The sequence below is a fragment of the Rasamsonia byssochlamydoides genome (assembly GCF_041956645.1).
Source record: "Rasamsonia byssochlamydoides strain NRRL 3658 unplaced genomic scaffold VTN77scaffold_18, whole genome shotgun sequence".
Taxonomy (NCBI): Eukaryota; Fungi; Ascomycota; class Eurotiomycetes; order Eurotiales; family Trichocomaceae; genus Rasamsonia; species Rasamsonia byssochlamydoides.
The window spans coordinates 72935-86907 of record NW_027192401.1 but is presented as its reverse complement, the minus strand read 5'-3'; the positions used below and the strand labels follow the sequence as shown (position 1 = coordinate 86907).

Here is a 13973-nt window from a genome sequence, read left to right as displayed (position 1 = left end):
ATAATTAAATAAACACTGTTCTCACAGAGACACTACAGAGTGGGAGGAGTGGGAGAAAGCAAGATCATGCTGCTGCCAATGGAACTGCCAACAGGCAACTGAGCATGAGATTGATTGCATTGGCTCTGATTTGCCAATCTATATGAATCTCGTGTATAACATTCCAGTCCATGTGGTTGACAAAGTTGACAAATAACAAGCAACGAAGAAGTGTTGGTGGTCAACTAGGGGACCCCAAGTAAAAAGTTAAGTAAATTGGGTAACCTGCGCATCCCCTCGGCCTTGACCCCGCGAACTGTTTAGTGGCTCAGTTAGCCAACACTTAGCAGTAACTAACAGTTCTCCGCTTTCCTTTTTGCTCCTTGGCTTTCATTTCATCCCCCCTCCCCAGGCTCCCCCAGCCTCCAGGTGCCGCGCTTCTGTTATGCTTGCTAATAATACGGAGTACGGAGTACTTGCTTGTCTTGCCTGGACTCAACGCCTGCCAAGTGACGACAGTCAGACACGCTCCGAACCGTGCGCGCTCCATTCTTCTTTCGCCTTTCTCTCAATTCCATTCCCCACCCGTCTGTCTCGTGCTGGAGCCTGACAGCGTGCCGAGATAGTGATAAAATACCGCTATTCTAGTCAATCAATCAATACTACTACTCACTTGCTGTTTGCTCATGGCCTGTCATTCCTTATCGCCGAGTGTCTGCTCCGAGTCGCTTTGGCTTAGTGAGCACTCCGATTGAATCGCGCGCGCGGACTTGTTCCGCAACTGCTGCCCAGCCCTCCGTGTGGGCCAGTCTGCATGCAATTGCAGTTGTTTCGTCCTTTCTTGCATTTGCCTGTAGGACGGCATCTGTGAAACCTGGATGGCACGCAAGTTCACCCATCAGAGGGTCAGCTATGGTGAGTGTCCTTCGACCTGTTTGGAGATTGCTAAATGGCATTTGCAACAAACCAGTTGCAGCCTGGGTAAAACTACGTCTACTTAAATAGGTACCGGTCACTAACTGAAGCTTTGCCTGTGACAGTGCTCCCTCTTCCAGACGCTGCTAGCGGTCATCGTCTCGGTGTCAATGGACTTGCTGTAGATGCCGATAATTCGATCCTGTAAGACGCGCTCATTGCGCTTTCTCCCCTTGGCCCCAGACCGTATTCTCTGCTAACCAGTGTCCTATCTCAAGATACTCCGCCGGCCGTGATGGAGTGATTTGCTCTTGGAACCTCAATTTACGCCCCCTGTCCTCGTCGTCTTTTACCAACTCCTCTGCGTCGGAAACCACGGGCGCCACGACTTTTAAGCACCAGGTCCAGGCGCACAGTCACTGGATCAATGATATCGTCTTGACGCGAAACAACTCGGCTCTGGTCTCCGCGTCATCTGATACGACAGTGAGAGTCTGGAGGCCGCATTCCGAGACCACAGAGCTTCCCGCCTCTATCGGACGACATGCGGACTATGTCAAGTGCCTGGCGACGCCAGGCCAGAGTTCCGACTGGGTTGCTTCGGGCGGACTGGACCATAAAATTTATCTCTGGGATCTCAATGGTGGCGGGGAGAAATTGAAGATTGACGCCTGTGGAGACGACGTCACAAAGGGCTCCGTTTACGCCTTGGGCACCGGCGGTTCAGTCTTAGCGAGTGGTGGCCCCGAGTGTGTCGTGCGAGTATGGGATCCGAAGTCGGGCAAACTCATCACCAAATTTGTGGGACACACGGATAATATTCGTGATATTTTGATCAACCAGGATGGGGATACCATCATGACGGCCTCGTCCGACCAGACAATTAAGCTGTGGTCGTTGACGGCGGGAAGATGTACCCACACCTTGACCATGCATAACGACAGTGTCTGGTCTCTCTATTCGGATCACCCGCAGTTATCTGTCTTCTACTCTAGTGACCGATCCGGACTTGTGGCCAAGACAGACACGAGAAACGTCCCCGACATCGAACAAGGCATATCGGTCGCTGTTCTGCAGGAACATGAGGGCGTCGTCAAAGTCATGGCCGCAGGCGACTATATCTGGACCGCAACGCCCAAGTCAAGCATCAACCGTTGGAGCAATGTAGATACGACTGCAGAGATCGACGTCCCGCCGTCTGCAGGTCGTCGTTTCAGCGCTGGTCCGACATATGATTCGCCGCCGGAGTCACCAGAAGCGACTCCCGCGAGGGCTACGAACGGGACAGTGAAGAAGATCCCCCACAACTCAATTTTACTCCTTTCTCATACGTCGACCTTCCCAGCTTCGCGTGATCCGGAGCGATCCACCATTTACTCCTCCGTCAGCGGAAAAAAGCCTTCGGATCTGCTCGCGGAGGAAGATCTCGTCCTCCCCATGTACACGTCCCCAGAAGAGACGATTGAGGGTCAGCATGGGTTGATTAAGTATTTGATGTTGAATGATCGGAAACGCACTCTGACCCAGGATACTGCTGGAGAGGTTGTCCTGTGGGATCTGTTGAGGGTATACCTTCCCCCCCCCCCCCTTGCGTTGTGAAATACCTTGGATTTTTCCTGCTAATCGTGGCAGTGTGTTCCAATCAAATCATTTGGGAAGCGCCATATAGAGGATGTCGCATCAGAGGTCAACACTGTGGAGAGCATCGCCCACTGGTGCACCTTGGACATACGAACCGGACGACTTTCCGTGATCTTAGAACCTAATCGGTGTTTTGATGCCGAAATTTATGCCGATGAAGCTGGTCTCCCCGGTGAGTTCCAGCAAGATCAGAGGAGTACGGAAATCTTTGATTTCCCCCAAACCAGGTTTATGCAAGCTGACCATGAAAAACAGTCAATCTCGGAAAATGGGTCTTGCGCTGGCTTTTCAATTCCTTAATAGATGAGGAGGTTAAGCGCGATGGCCAGTATCGTAAGTCGGCCGTTGCCAACGCAGAAGAGCTTCGAGCCACACGCCGAGCCAACGCTCCAGGATCGATCGATCTTCCTGCGCTAAGCATCCCGAAGTTCCCAGGGCTGTCGGACTCTGCTGCAACCCCGCGCCCGACGAACGGATGGCCTGGGAGTCCTGTTACGCCTGGCCTAAGTATCGGCTTAGCAAGTCCTGGACCAGTGACTTTCACAAATCCATTTGGCAGCTCTCCCCTCGCCGCAAGTGGGGAAGAGGGTTCCAGTCTGGGAGGCCCGCGGCAAAGTCAGGATTGGACCAGACCTTCGTCCGAGAAGTCGAATGATTACTTCTCCCAGAATACAAGCACGCAGATGGCAGATACGGACAAAACGCCACTGACCTCGACCGACGAGCAGACACCTACGGCGCTTCCTCAGTCTCCAGGCGAGCCCGAGAAAGAGGAGAAGAAGAAGGGCTCCTTGTTTGGCAAGAAGTTCCGAATGGATTTCCCTAAGAAGCTGGGACGAAACTTCTCCGATTCCAAGGCTCCCGTGCAGGAAGAGAAGACGGAGGAATCGGACAAGTCGTCGGAGAAAGAAGAGGAAAAGGTGTTTGAGAGCAATCTCAGCGGTGTGATTGACCGAATCAGGCACGATTACGAAGCGTTTCTCGCCGCCAACCCCGGAGCTCCGCTGGTATCAGGCATCAACCCCAGTGGGGAGAATGAAACCCCGGTCTTGGACATCCCGCCCCACACAGTAATATTGATTCAAGAAGAATCCGGTGATTCAGCTGTGGCGGCTGATCTGTACAGGGGCTCGGTGGGAAGTGTGCGCGAGGAAGTTGACAAGCTGGAAAAATCCGTTCCGCGCTGGCTTGGGGAACTGCTCTTGAAGGTAAGTGCATGAAGGTCAAAGATATCAAAGATATGGACCGAGACGCTGATGGCGTTCACAGAACCAGATACCAGTCAAGGAGGTGGTCAAAGTGGCTTTCACCCTGAAGCCATATGGAGACCTTTTGCCTCCGGTTGTGAAACCTGATGGGTAGGTTCACCCTAGAGACTGGCTCTCAAACAGAAAATCCTGATGTTTGTCGCTCTTTCAGAGCTCCTAACAACAATAGCTCCCGCTTGAACGCCAACCGTATGCTTCGTGCCAAGAAGATTCTGGCTTACATTGCCGAGCGTATCGACCCGCCAAACCCGAATGATCCTGACCCGATGAAGCCGGAGGAGTATCTGGAACTTTATTGCCAGAATACGGTACGTGGACGTTATGTCTGATTGATATGATCTGAATACTGATGCAGGTGCTAGTTGATACCCCCCAACATGACACTCGCTACAATTCGAACCCACATCTGGCGCTCATCCGGCGATATGGTTTTGTTCTACAAAGCCAATGGCAAGAAAGAAATCCCCTCGTCGAGAACTACTCATGAGGGAGCTAGCGCGGATACTGGTCCTGATCATCCGAACGCGTCGGGCAACCTGTCATCGGGGATAAACGGTAGCGGATCGACTGGTTCGGGATCTGCTTCCACCTCCAAGACGCCTTCGATTTCCGGTCTTTGATAATTCGTCTGTAGTCTCTGTTCCTACTACTACATACATGGGATGTTTGGTCTAGCGGAGGTCTCTTTGCGCTGTTGTTTTGTTTGTTCACTTCGTTCAAGGCGGAATTGTGTAAAACTTGATTTGACATATTCTGGTTGCTTCTGTGTGTATATTTTCAAAGCGTTGCTATTGCACATATTCATTATACCTGTTGCATCCCCTTCGCTATTGTATTTTTATCATTTTTATTTTTTCCGTTCTTGTGTTCCTGTCTTTGTACACAACCTGCAGAATAGTACAGTACATACAAATACATTTGATGGAAGAAAGACGTCAACATAAGTCATCTTCTACGTTTAATAAATCCGGGCGGTTGGTAGTTGAATTCGCAACCAGATCGTTGTAGTACTTGTATGTTCCTACCCAGGTGGTCATTCGACGATTAAGAGGGCCTGGCTCGTTATATATATAATCCCTATGGGTCTATACATATATATATAGTACAGCCTTTGGACCCTTGGGACAAATCATCTAAAATCAACTGTCTCACCCCCTTTGACACTTTACCTCTTGTTTTTTTTTCTCTTCCCTTTTTTCTTTAAATTATTGATTTCCTCTCAACTTAAGGTGGATCTACTTGCTTACCTGGGAGAAAATATCAGTTATACGGAGTAGTTCCCAGCGCTGTCCTCCGCCCCGTCACCGCCAAGAATTTCCCTCCACTGACCCAACCAACATCATCATCTATGATCCATCTAATTTATCTACTTCTAGAAGCCCGTGTTATGGATTTAGCGCACCACGCGCCATCCTCCCTGGCGCCTCAATCGAACAAATAAATAAATAGATGGCCGGACATGCCAAGAACAGAATTGTCGGACCTATCTCAGTGTCGCAGTTCTTCCGGAGCTTCCAGCAGGCATGGAGCAGCAGCAACTCGCGATTGGCATCATGGTCGCCGCAGCGGGCGGCGCTACTGCCGCGCAGACTGGGTATGGAAATCTCACAAACCAGAACAAGAAAGATGATTTAAAAAACAGTTGTGTTGATAAGATATATAATAATGTACATGTATAGGCATTGCGGTCAGTGGCGGGGCGGATTCTATGGCCCTGACGTATTTGTGTAAGCAGCTTGAGAAGAGCAAGCTCGTGGATGGATTGGTTGTGAAAGCGTTCGTTGTCGATCATAAAGCTCGTGAAGAGAGTACCAGGGAAGCTCAGACTGTGGCTCGCTGGTTGGTGGAGATGGGTAAGCTCGTTTTTCTTTTTTCTTTTGTTCATCAAAATAGTTGACTGACTGCATTGATACAGGCGTCGATTCAGAGATCCTAGAGCTTCAATGGCCAAATTCGGATCCATCCAAAGCATCTGCCTTTGAGACGCACGCTCGGAGGCTGCGCTTCCAAGCTCTGGGAAGGGCTTGCAGTCGCAGTGGGATCGAGACGCTGCTGATGGGCCACCATCAGGACGACAGTGTCGAGACCACCCTGTGGAGGCTCTGTTCTGGCGCGAGGGGCGCTGGCTTGAGTGGAATTCCCCAGGTGGCTCGCATCCCCGAATGCCATGGTTTGTATGGCGTATCTGAGAGCGGCTCGTGTACAGTCCTCAAGGCGCGACAGGGATCAGGTCATCCTCCTCAAGTACACGTAGATCAAAAGACCGGCGAGGCACATGTATCCTTCCTTTCCCCTGAACAGAAGGGAAAGAGAGTCACCGCTGTCTCCACAGACATCAAAATGTCCACCGGAGGTATCCTAATCTGTCGTCCTCTCCTCTCATTCCCCAAGAGCAGGCTGCTCGACACCTGCCGTCACAACCACGTCCCGTACGTGTCCGATCCAACGAATTTCGACCCTACCCTCACGCCGAGAAATGCCATACGGAGTCTGCTGTCGTCAGAGAAGCTCCCCCGCGTTCTACAGGCTCCCTCCATCCTTTCTCTAATCAAGAAGAGCCAGGATCTGCTGCGAGAAGCGACGGAGTTGTCGAATCGCCTGTTGAAGGAGTGCAAGGTCCACGACTTCAACGGCCGGCTTGGAACGATGATGATTCAATTCCCTTCTCAGCGAGCTGGCAGCTTCTCATCTAAGGACCGCCAGATCCAAGCCATGACCCTCCGCCGCATCACGGAATTGCTCTCCCCATTCGAAGAGAACCATTTCCCGCTTCAGAGCTTTGAAAGCTTCACGGAACGCATCTTTCCGGATCAAAATGAGGCGACAACGCAATCTTTACAGAAACGGCAGTCTTTTACGGTTGGGGGTGTGATGTTTCGCCCTGTTGCGCAATTCGCAGTAGACCCGTCACAGCCAGAAAGTACCTCCTCATCCAGCACCAACACCGACAATATATGGCTGCTTTCGCGACAGCCATACATGCGCCATCGCCTGCCCGAAATCCGCCTCGAGGCACCAGTCGTCTCATGGAACGAGAGAGCCTACAGTCCGTGGGTTCTCTGGGACAACAGGTACTGGTTCCGCGTGCGGGTCGTCACCAGGGACGAACAACATCATCTTAATGGCGAGACCAATAACGACAACGACTGCTCTAACCCCAACCAAACAACCATCCCAATCATCATCCGACCCCTTCAACAAGGCGATCTGCGAGAAATTTATCGTCAGCTTGACCGTGACAAACCCTCCTCGAGGGACAAAGACACGAAACCAACGCAGAACCCTCATTCCAATCCTAACTCTAACATCATAGACGACGCTAGTAGTCATGTCCATGTCCATGGCAATGGCAATAGCAATAGCAATCTCTCATCCACCCAGCTCCAGCACATCCTCTCCCGCCAAGCACCAGGTACAATCCGCTTCACGGTACCACTTATCACCACGACCACCACAATCGTGAAAGGAGAGGAACGCCCCGATTCCGAGGTAAATGAACAGGAACAACCCCTCGCCCTACCCACGATGGATATCCGAATACCAATACCAATACCAGGTTCAATACCAATACCGGGTCCGTCTTGGCAGGAGCCCAGCTGGAAGGTCGAATGGGAATGGATGTATAAGAGTATTGATACCCAGGCATTAAGATTGATGGGTTGGTTGGATGATGGATGATGATTCATATCATACAGCAAGCCGCAGCAGGAAATAACAATCGAGAAAAATCGATTATTGGTATCTTGAATAGCAAAGAATATCATATTTACAATTCCTAACCGCCCTAACCAGCTCACGCCAGCTAGAGACCAAAGTTTGCCAACCTAACCAGTATGTTCCCGACCCAGTAGTAGACATGTATTTACCCAAACAATCAGGCCATCATGCGTTCACATCATGATAGTGAATTCCCGTCGCGGCCAGCCACGAAGCATAATCAAAGTAAATAGAAATAGTCCGAGTTTTCTGTTCAAGCCTCACGACCATCACCACCCTCTTTGACAGGGGGACTTGCTTCAACCTGTTGAGCTCTGAGACCACTCACTTCCCTCTTCAACCTCAGGTTCTCTTTCTTCACTCTGCTGATTTCCTCCAATGCCTCTCTCAGCTGCGTTTTCAAGGCTTCTTCACCATTGCCCATGCGGATATCTTTCACGAGCTTGCTCAGCTCGTCATTGAACCGTTCGTAGAGGGCCTCATTCTCCGCACTGGCCTCACGGTAGAGCTCATCCAGCTTCTTGACTCTTCTCTCACTGACGATCAAGGATGTTTCCAGATCCCTTTCCAAGGCTGCCGTGCGATTACCAACGTCGGTGCAGAAAGTGGAGAATCGAGATTCAAGATCACCAAGGCGACTCGCCAAGACTGAGTTCGGTGAGCTCGCGGAGGTAGCCTTGCCGTTAGACCCATTCTGTTTGGACTGCGTAGGTGAGAGCTTGAGAGCAGAGATTTCTTCGCCAATATGTTCAAGCTCAGCTTGGAAAGCTGCCTCCGCTGCTGCTCGTGCCCTTCTTTCATTCAGGAGACGATCTCGAAGCTATTTTCCAAATCGTCAGTACCACTCAAACACAGCCGCAAACGTGGACATACCTTCTGGGGACTCTGCATCCGAAGTCTCTGCGGTTTTTGCGGAGAAGACCAAGCCTGTTCAGGCTTTGCAGGGGTCTCAGGACCATAAGTGGTCACAGGACGCTCTTTGGCTGCGACAATCTTTGTTGGCTGAGGAATACTTGACAACGCATCGGATCGCTTCTTTCGTCGCAATGTTGGTGATGAAGGGCCTTCAGTCTTTATGTTTATAGCCCGTTCCGTCAGTGTCGACCTCGGTGGGCAGTTTTCTTTGCGGATTGGCGAACCAGACCGAATTGGAGAAGCAGGCTGCGTCGGAGATGCTGGTCGCGTTGGAGAACGTGGTGACTGTGGCAGTTTGGTAGGCAATCCCGAACCCGGGCTCTTTCGCGGCCGCAGCGGTCTTGTCAGTACCTCCGGTTGAGGACGAGGCTTTGGAGACAGCTTAAGTGGTTCAATGGGTGAAATGGCCGGAGTTTCCATTGGTGTTGAGGGGCGTGGCAGATCGGAAAGAGAGCTCCTCCGCTTCCTCCTGGCCCTCACCGGTTCTTTGTTTGAGTTCCAAGACGATTCATCGATAGAACCCGAGACAGAAGAGTCGTTGTCAGCGCTTCCTGGGCGACGAATGCTCTCCTCTGACGGGAAGGCGCCATATATGGTGGGACGATCTCGAGACCCTGGACGCAAAAGCTCTGCCATCCTAGTGTCCGTATCTGTAGATCTAGATCGGAACAGTGAAACTTTCGGTTCGGAATCCCCGGCAGTATTTTTGCCCTTGCTCAGGGACCGAATGAGTGAACTGACCTTGCTCTCTCCATCGGACCTGGATGAATTTAAACTGAACCCAAACCGTTTTCGGAAAGAAGAACTATTCGAGTTCACGGAGCTAACACTGGCCGAGAAAGGGTTGCTTGGTGTGTTCTCGTGAGATACCGCGCTGGGGGTGGAATCGTCAAAGAGATTGTCGAAGTCGTCGACAAGACGATCCAAGAGTGAAATATGTTGCATGGGATCATCGTCCTCAGTAAGGATTTCGGCAAATGCGGCCGTCAAAGCACCTCGATCACCGTCATTTCCGGAAGCTTCCAGGAGTTCTGCAAGAAGACGTATCATTGCAGCGAGTGCCCGCCGATTTTGAGGACTCATTTCCCCCAACATCTTCCGAAAGAAAACCTCAAACTCTCCTGGGAATAAGGAATCAAACTTGCTCTGGATAGTCTTCAACGCTGAATGGGAAAGGATGGGTCCAATCTCATCTTTCCAGGCATGTAGAATAAATGTCTCAAAGGCAACGAAGAGAACGTCCACTGGAACCTCGGCAGCGGCCTGAAGCTTCCCTGGATCTTCAAGCAGAACATTGTATAGCTCATTGACCATAGCCCTGTCTGCATTTCCCCTGGACCGTAGGGTACGGCCCACAATGTTGCCACTTCTGGAACGCAATGCCAGGATATAAGCTGAGAAAGTCTGCTCCAGAAGGCGAAGATGGTCTTCCTGGTTCGCAGACGATGGTGCGACGATCGAGATCTTGGGGGCGGTCTCGTCGACTGGTGTGGATGGAGTCGTCGTTACGGCATTGACTTTTGGAGGGGTGATTTTCGGAACTTCCCCAAAGAAGGCATTTGGGTTGAATGCTTTGGATGGAGAAGGGGGATCTTTAGTCTGGCTTCCACCGCCCCAAAGGGTGGAGATCAATTTAGTGGGAGATGGTGGCCGAAAACTTCGAGGAACTTTTGTCTGGGCCAGGATATGGCTGGCAACCTGGCGGAGAATGTCGAAATTTGAATAGACAATCGTCTCTGTCAACGCGCTATTCTGTGGCTGATGCAAAGGCAGAAGCAGATTACAAACTAGATTCTGTCAGCATGTAGTAAGAAATGAATTGCATGCACATCAAACTTACGTCTCTTCGAAAGAACGGGAATGAATGTATCTGCCGCGACAATGTCTGCTGTGCTTTTTGCACCGGCGACGGCGTCGATCTCGACTTTGTACTGGTTATCGTCGACTGACGACACTGACACGACCGCCTCCACAGACGAATTGTCCAATGTTTTTGTGCGGACCGCCTTTGGAGTATCGAAAACGATCCGGATATTCGAATAGCCAGTCCTGTTCATCTCACCGCTGGGATCATCCTCAAAAATTGATGCCAGAATCCCGAGATTTCCAGAAGTTCCTGAAGGACTTCTCAGGGTCCACTTTTCGCTCTCCCGTTCGCGTTCGGAGAATCGTCCCTCGATTTTGGCCTTGACAATCTCTTCAATGAATCGGCTTGCGCGACCTTCGTACATGCCCGATAATTCCAAAGCATGCATTCGAGTGGACTGGGAAGTCCCGGAAGAGACTCTCGTAGCCGGCATAAGGTACACAATCCGTCCACACGCAGACTGCAGACAGCGCAAACGATCCAGATCAAACGCTCTGATAAATCTGAACTCCGCTGTACCTTGCGACATAGACCGGTCGTTCACACTGATAGCTTGCTTCTCCAGATCTGACAGCAGTCCACGGGCTGTCATGTTCGTCCCCGGCATCTTGGACAGTAACACTAAATAATTTTTGTACAGGAGCATCAATGTTGGATTGAAAGCGTATTCCTGAGCATCGGTCCGGTACGGAGGCACGAGTTCGTTCGCGTCCACCGCTGTAATCAACCGACCTGCGGGAGCAACCGATGGTGGCCAGAATTCGACCATGTTCATCACCCGCTTCAAGCTCTGGGAGTAATCGGTGTTTGCGGGGTTGTCTAATGAGCAGATATCCTTGATGATATCTCGGGCCTTTAGAAAAGGTTTCACAGCGGGATGGATTGCGGGAAGATTGCTGGTCATGGTGTCGATCAGAAGGCTGTATCGAGGCAGGCGCTGCACCGGTTCCATAAGCAGTGATCGTAGTTTTTGCTCCCCAGTTTCATAGACCCTGCGAGAGAAGCTGGATTTATTGTCTTTCAGGAACGTGTTCAAAGTCTGGGTAAATCCGGTGTGGGCACGCATGTACTCTGCGTACGGTTTGGAGAACCGTGGAAACCATTCCAGGAGGGCATTCGCAAACGCAATCGACCCCATTGCATCTTTGCCTTGCTTTGCCAAAGCACGGCTCGATTGTAGATCTGTCTCTTCCGCTATATCTGCGAGAGCGTCCTGTTCTGTTTCCTCGAGGACTTGACGAATGACTTCGAGGAAGCCCATGTTGACCTCCAGGATCTCATTCAGACAAGGTGGAAACAGTTTCGCTAGGGCAGTTTCGTCCGGGCTGGTACTGGAGGGGGCTTTGGTGCGGGCTTTCTGCCGAAACTCCTCTACGACATTGTACACTAGATCGTAAAGCTTGCTGACATATCGTTCCTCGGTATCGACCACCTCGCACATAGCGAGGCGAAGGGATTCCTTTTGACTCCTGGTGAAGACCTTGGATTTGCTGAGATGGGTTGGTTGAGACGGCGCTCGCCGAAGACGCGAAGTCGGGAGGAAGATGGGATCCCCAAAGGCTTGAACGATGGGAGAGAATTTCCCATATCGTTCATCATCCTGGTGGTCGTCAATTGCTTCATCTGGGCCAGCACCACCCTGTCCATTCGTTTCTGGTTGTTGCGAAATCGAACCAGGAGGCAGCACGACATCCACATCGATCCATGGAACCTTTCTCTCCCGATACGCATCTCGAAGGTCGCGCACAATCTCGGCGGTATTCTCGATTTTGGCCATGCGGTTCGCCAGATCCGCCGCATGCGTCTCTTCAAACATCTTGGGGACTCTCCCCGATGGTTTTCCCGCCTTTGTGATCTGTTCCAAACACTCCTTGACCGGAGTTGACAGCTCGTTGAAGTACTTCAGCAGACTGACGGCCAGCCCGCGGCAGATCTCGTCGCCCTGTTTCTCGCGGGGAAGGTGGTTCACGGCGGCATACAATGGCGCTGCTGGGGACACGGTGATGCGGGGATAGCTTTTGAAGCCGGCGGCGGTGAAGATATGCGCCTGGATACGGGAACTGCTGACGGTCGCGTTGGCAGTCGCGACGGGGCCATGGAAGACCAGGACGGAAGACAGGTACGGATCCATGGCGTGGTAGAGCGCCAGCTGCTCCAGCGGCAGGTCTGGCAGGAAGCTGGCGAGGGTCGCCATGGCGAGTTGCACAACGCGCCTTCTTTCCTGGGTAGAATTGGCGCTCAACCAGGGAAGGTGCTGGAGACCATCGGGGGTAAATAGCTGTAGCTGCTGCTGTTGTTGCCCGCCCTGTTGTTTTGATCACCCAGCACCTCGCGACATGAATCAACTCCCTCACGCCAATACGTCGGGGCACCGAAGGGCGATGGCGCATCCAGGCCACCCCATACGGTGTTGGAGAGCGGCGTGGACAACAACAGTAAAAATAAAATCAGAATATTAATGCGTGTCAGCTGGCGGAGATGGTGGCTGCCGCTCATAGATGTATTGCCAGCACAGGAAGCGGCCGCCGGCGCGAAGTCCAAGAGCGGGGCCCAGGTCGAGCTCGAGCCCTCGTCTCAAAACAATTTAACAAAGACTGCGGGCGCCAAGGGAATCTCAGGATCTGAATGGGGGCAATTGATCTAACGACTAGTGGTATTATTTTTAATTAGTGACGAACTGGCTGGCCTGTCCGCTGCATGCCAGTCGAGACAGCACAGACGTGATGGGGGCGGCCAGATGTAAATAGCCCGGGGTTGCATATCCCGAGCTTCTGGTTGGGCCGCGCCACGCGTGGATGGAGCTGGCGGGACAAAAAAAAGTAAACAAAGAGAGTTAATTGTGATTTTTTACCTTTCATTTCTGCCTTGGACTTCTGATGCAAGGGCTGAAACATAATAATTAATTAGTCATTACCGAAATGTTCCGATTTAGGTATGCGAGTGGCAGAATATTGTCTGCTTGCTGACTTGGCGCAGTGGAGCCCAGAAAACCGTTACGGCCTCAAAATTGCCGATTCGAACACACAGTCCAGACTCCAGAGTTGGGGAATTATATATATTAACTAGGCAGATTTCAGCATTCTCCGCCCGATCGTCAACAGCCTAAATTGACAATGATATCTGATACGTATATTCCGGACTCCGCCTTGCTCCGTCGGTGGAGACCCTATCAATCTTCATTGCTGTGAAAACGGACAACAAGGGTATTCTATGACAATCAATAATAGATGTTGATTGAATAGTCCAGCGGGATACTAGCGGTTGAGTTCAACCACTATCGACAGATAATTGCTCCACTGGTAAGGCTGATACCCAATTCGATCAGTTCTTCCCTTGCAGAGAATCCGCTACTCTACGAGTCGTCTGGGTGATGTGAGATATTGATGCAGAAGAAGCTTAAAGAACCAGCCCACCTTCCGGGGTTAGTAAATGCTTTCACTCAGTGGTCGACTGATTGTCAGCTCAAGGGATGGAATTGGACGATAAGAACCGAACTCCCCTTGTTTTACCCTCTTAGATGAACTCAGGAGACACTCCACAGCAGGATATAACAGATTCTTGTGAATAGGAGGCTTCGTCCGACTTTTCCAGCCATATCATGTCCAGTCTTGTTTTGCTTTAAGAGTCGTGACTCGTGTGAATCTACTGCGGGTTATTATTGTGGTAGAAGG

The 13973-nt window shown here is 51.3% G+C and overlaps 3 protein-coding genes across 3 annotated transcripts; 2 read left to right on the top strand and 1 right to left on the bottom strand.

Annotated features, from left to right (window-relative positions):
* Nucleotides 1–857: 857 nt before the first annotated feature.
* On the top strand, nucleotides 858–4423 carry VTN77DRAFT_2320 (uncharacterized protein; the record flags this gene model as incomplete). The annotated part of the gene is made up of 8 exons (XM_069418147.1): nucleotides 858–894; nucleotides 1020–1098; nucleotides 1173–2460; nucleotides 2527–2731; nucleotides 2791–3743; nucleotides 3805–3893; nucleotides 3955–4111; nucleotides 4166–4423. 8 exons carry the CDS (start codon nucleotides 858–860, stop codon nucleotides 4421–4423), a joined length of 3066 nt encoding a protein of 1021 aa, XP_069279218.1.
* Nucleotides 4424–5252: 829 nt separating this feature from the next.
* On the top strand, nucleotides 5253–7481 carry VTN77DRAFT_2319 (uncharacterized protein; the record flags this gene model as incomplete). Its single annotated transcript, XM_069418145.1, has 3 exons — nucleotides 5253–5397; nucleotides 5483–5656; nucleotides 5719–7481. The coding sequence occupies 3 exons, from the start codon at nucleotides 5253–5255 to the stop codon at nucleotides 7479–7481; spliced, it is 2082 nt and encodes a 693-aa protein (XP_069279217.1).
* Nucleotides 7482–7773: 292 nt separating this feature from the next.
* VTN77DRAFT_2318 (uncharacterized protein) lies at nucleotides 7774–12496 on the bottom strand (the record flags this gene model as incomplete). Its single annotated transcript, XM_069418144.1, has 3 exons — nucleotides 7774–8340; nucleotides 8394–10222; nucleotides 10276–12496. The coding sequence occupies 3 exons, from the start codon at nucleotides 12494–12496 to the stop codon at nucleotides 7774–7776; spliced, it is 4617 nt and encodes a 1538-aa protein (XP_069279216.1).
* Nucleotides 12497–13973: the final 1477 nt, after the last annotated feature.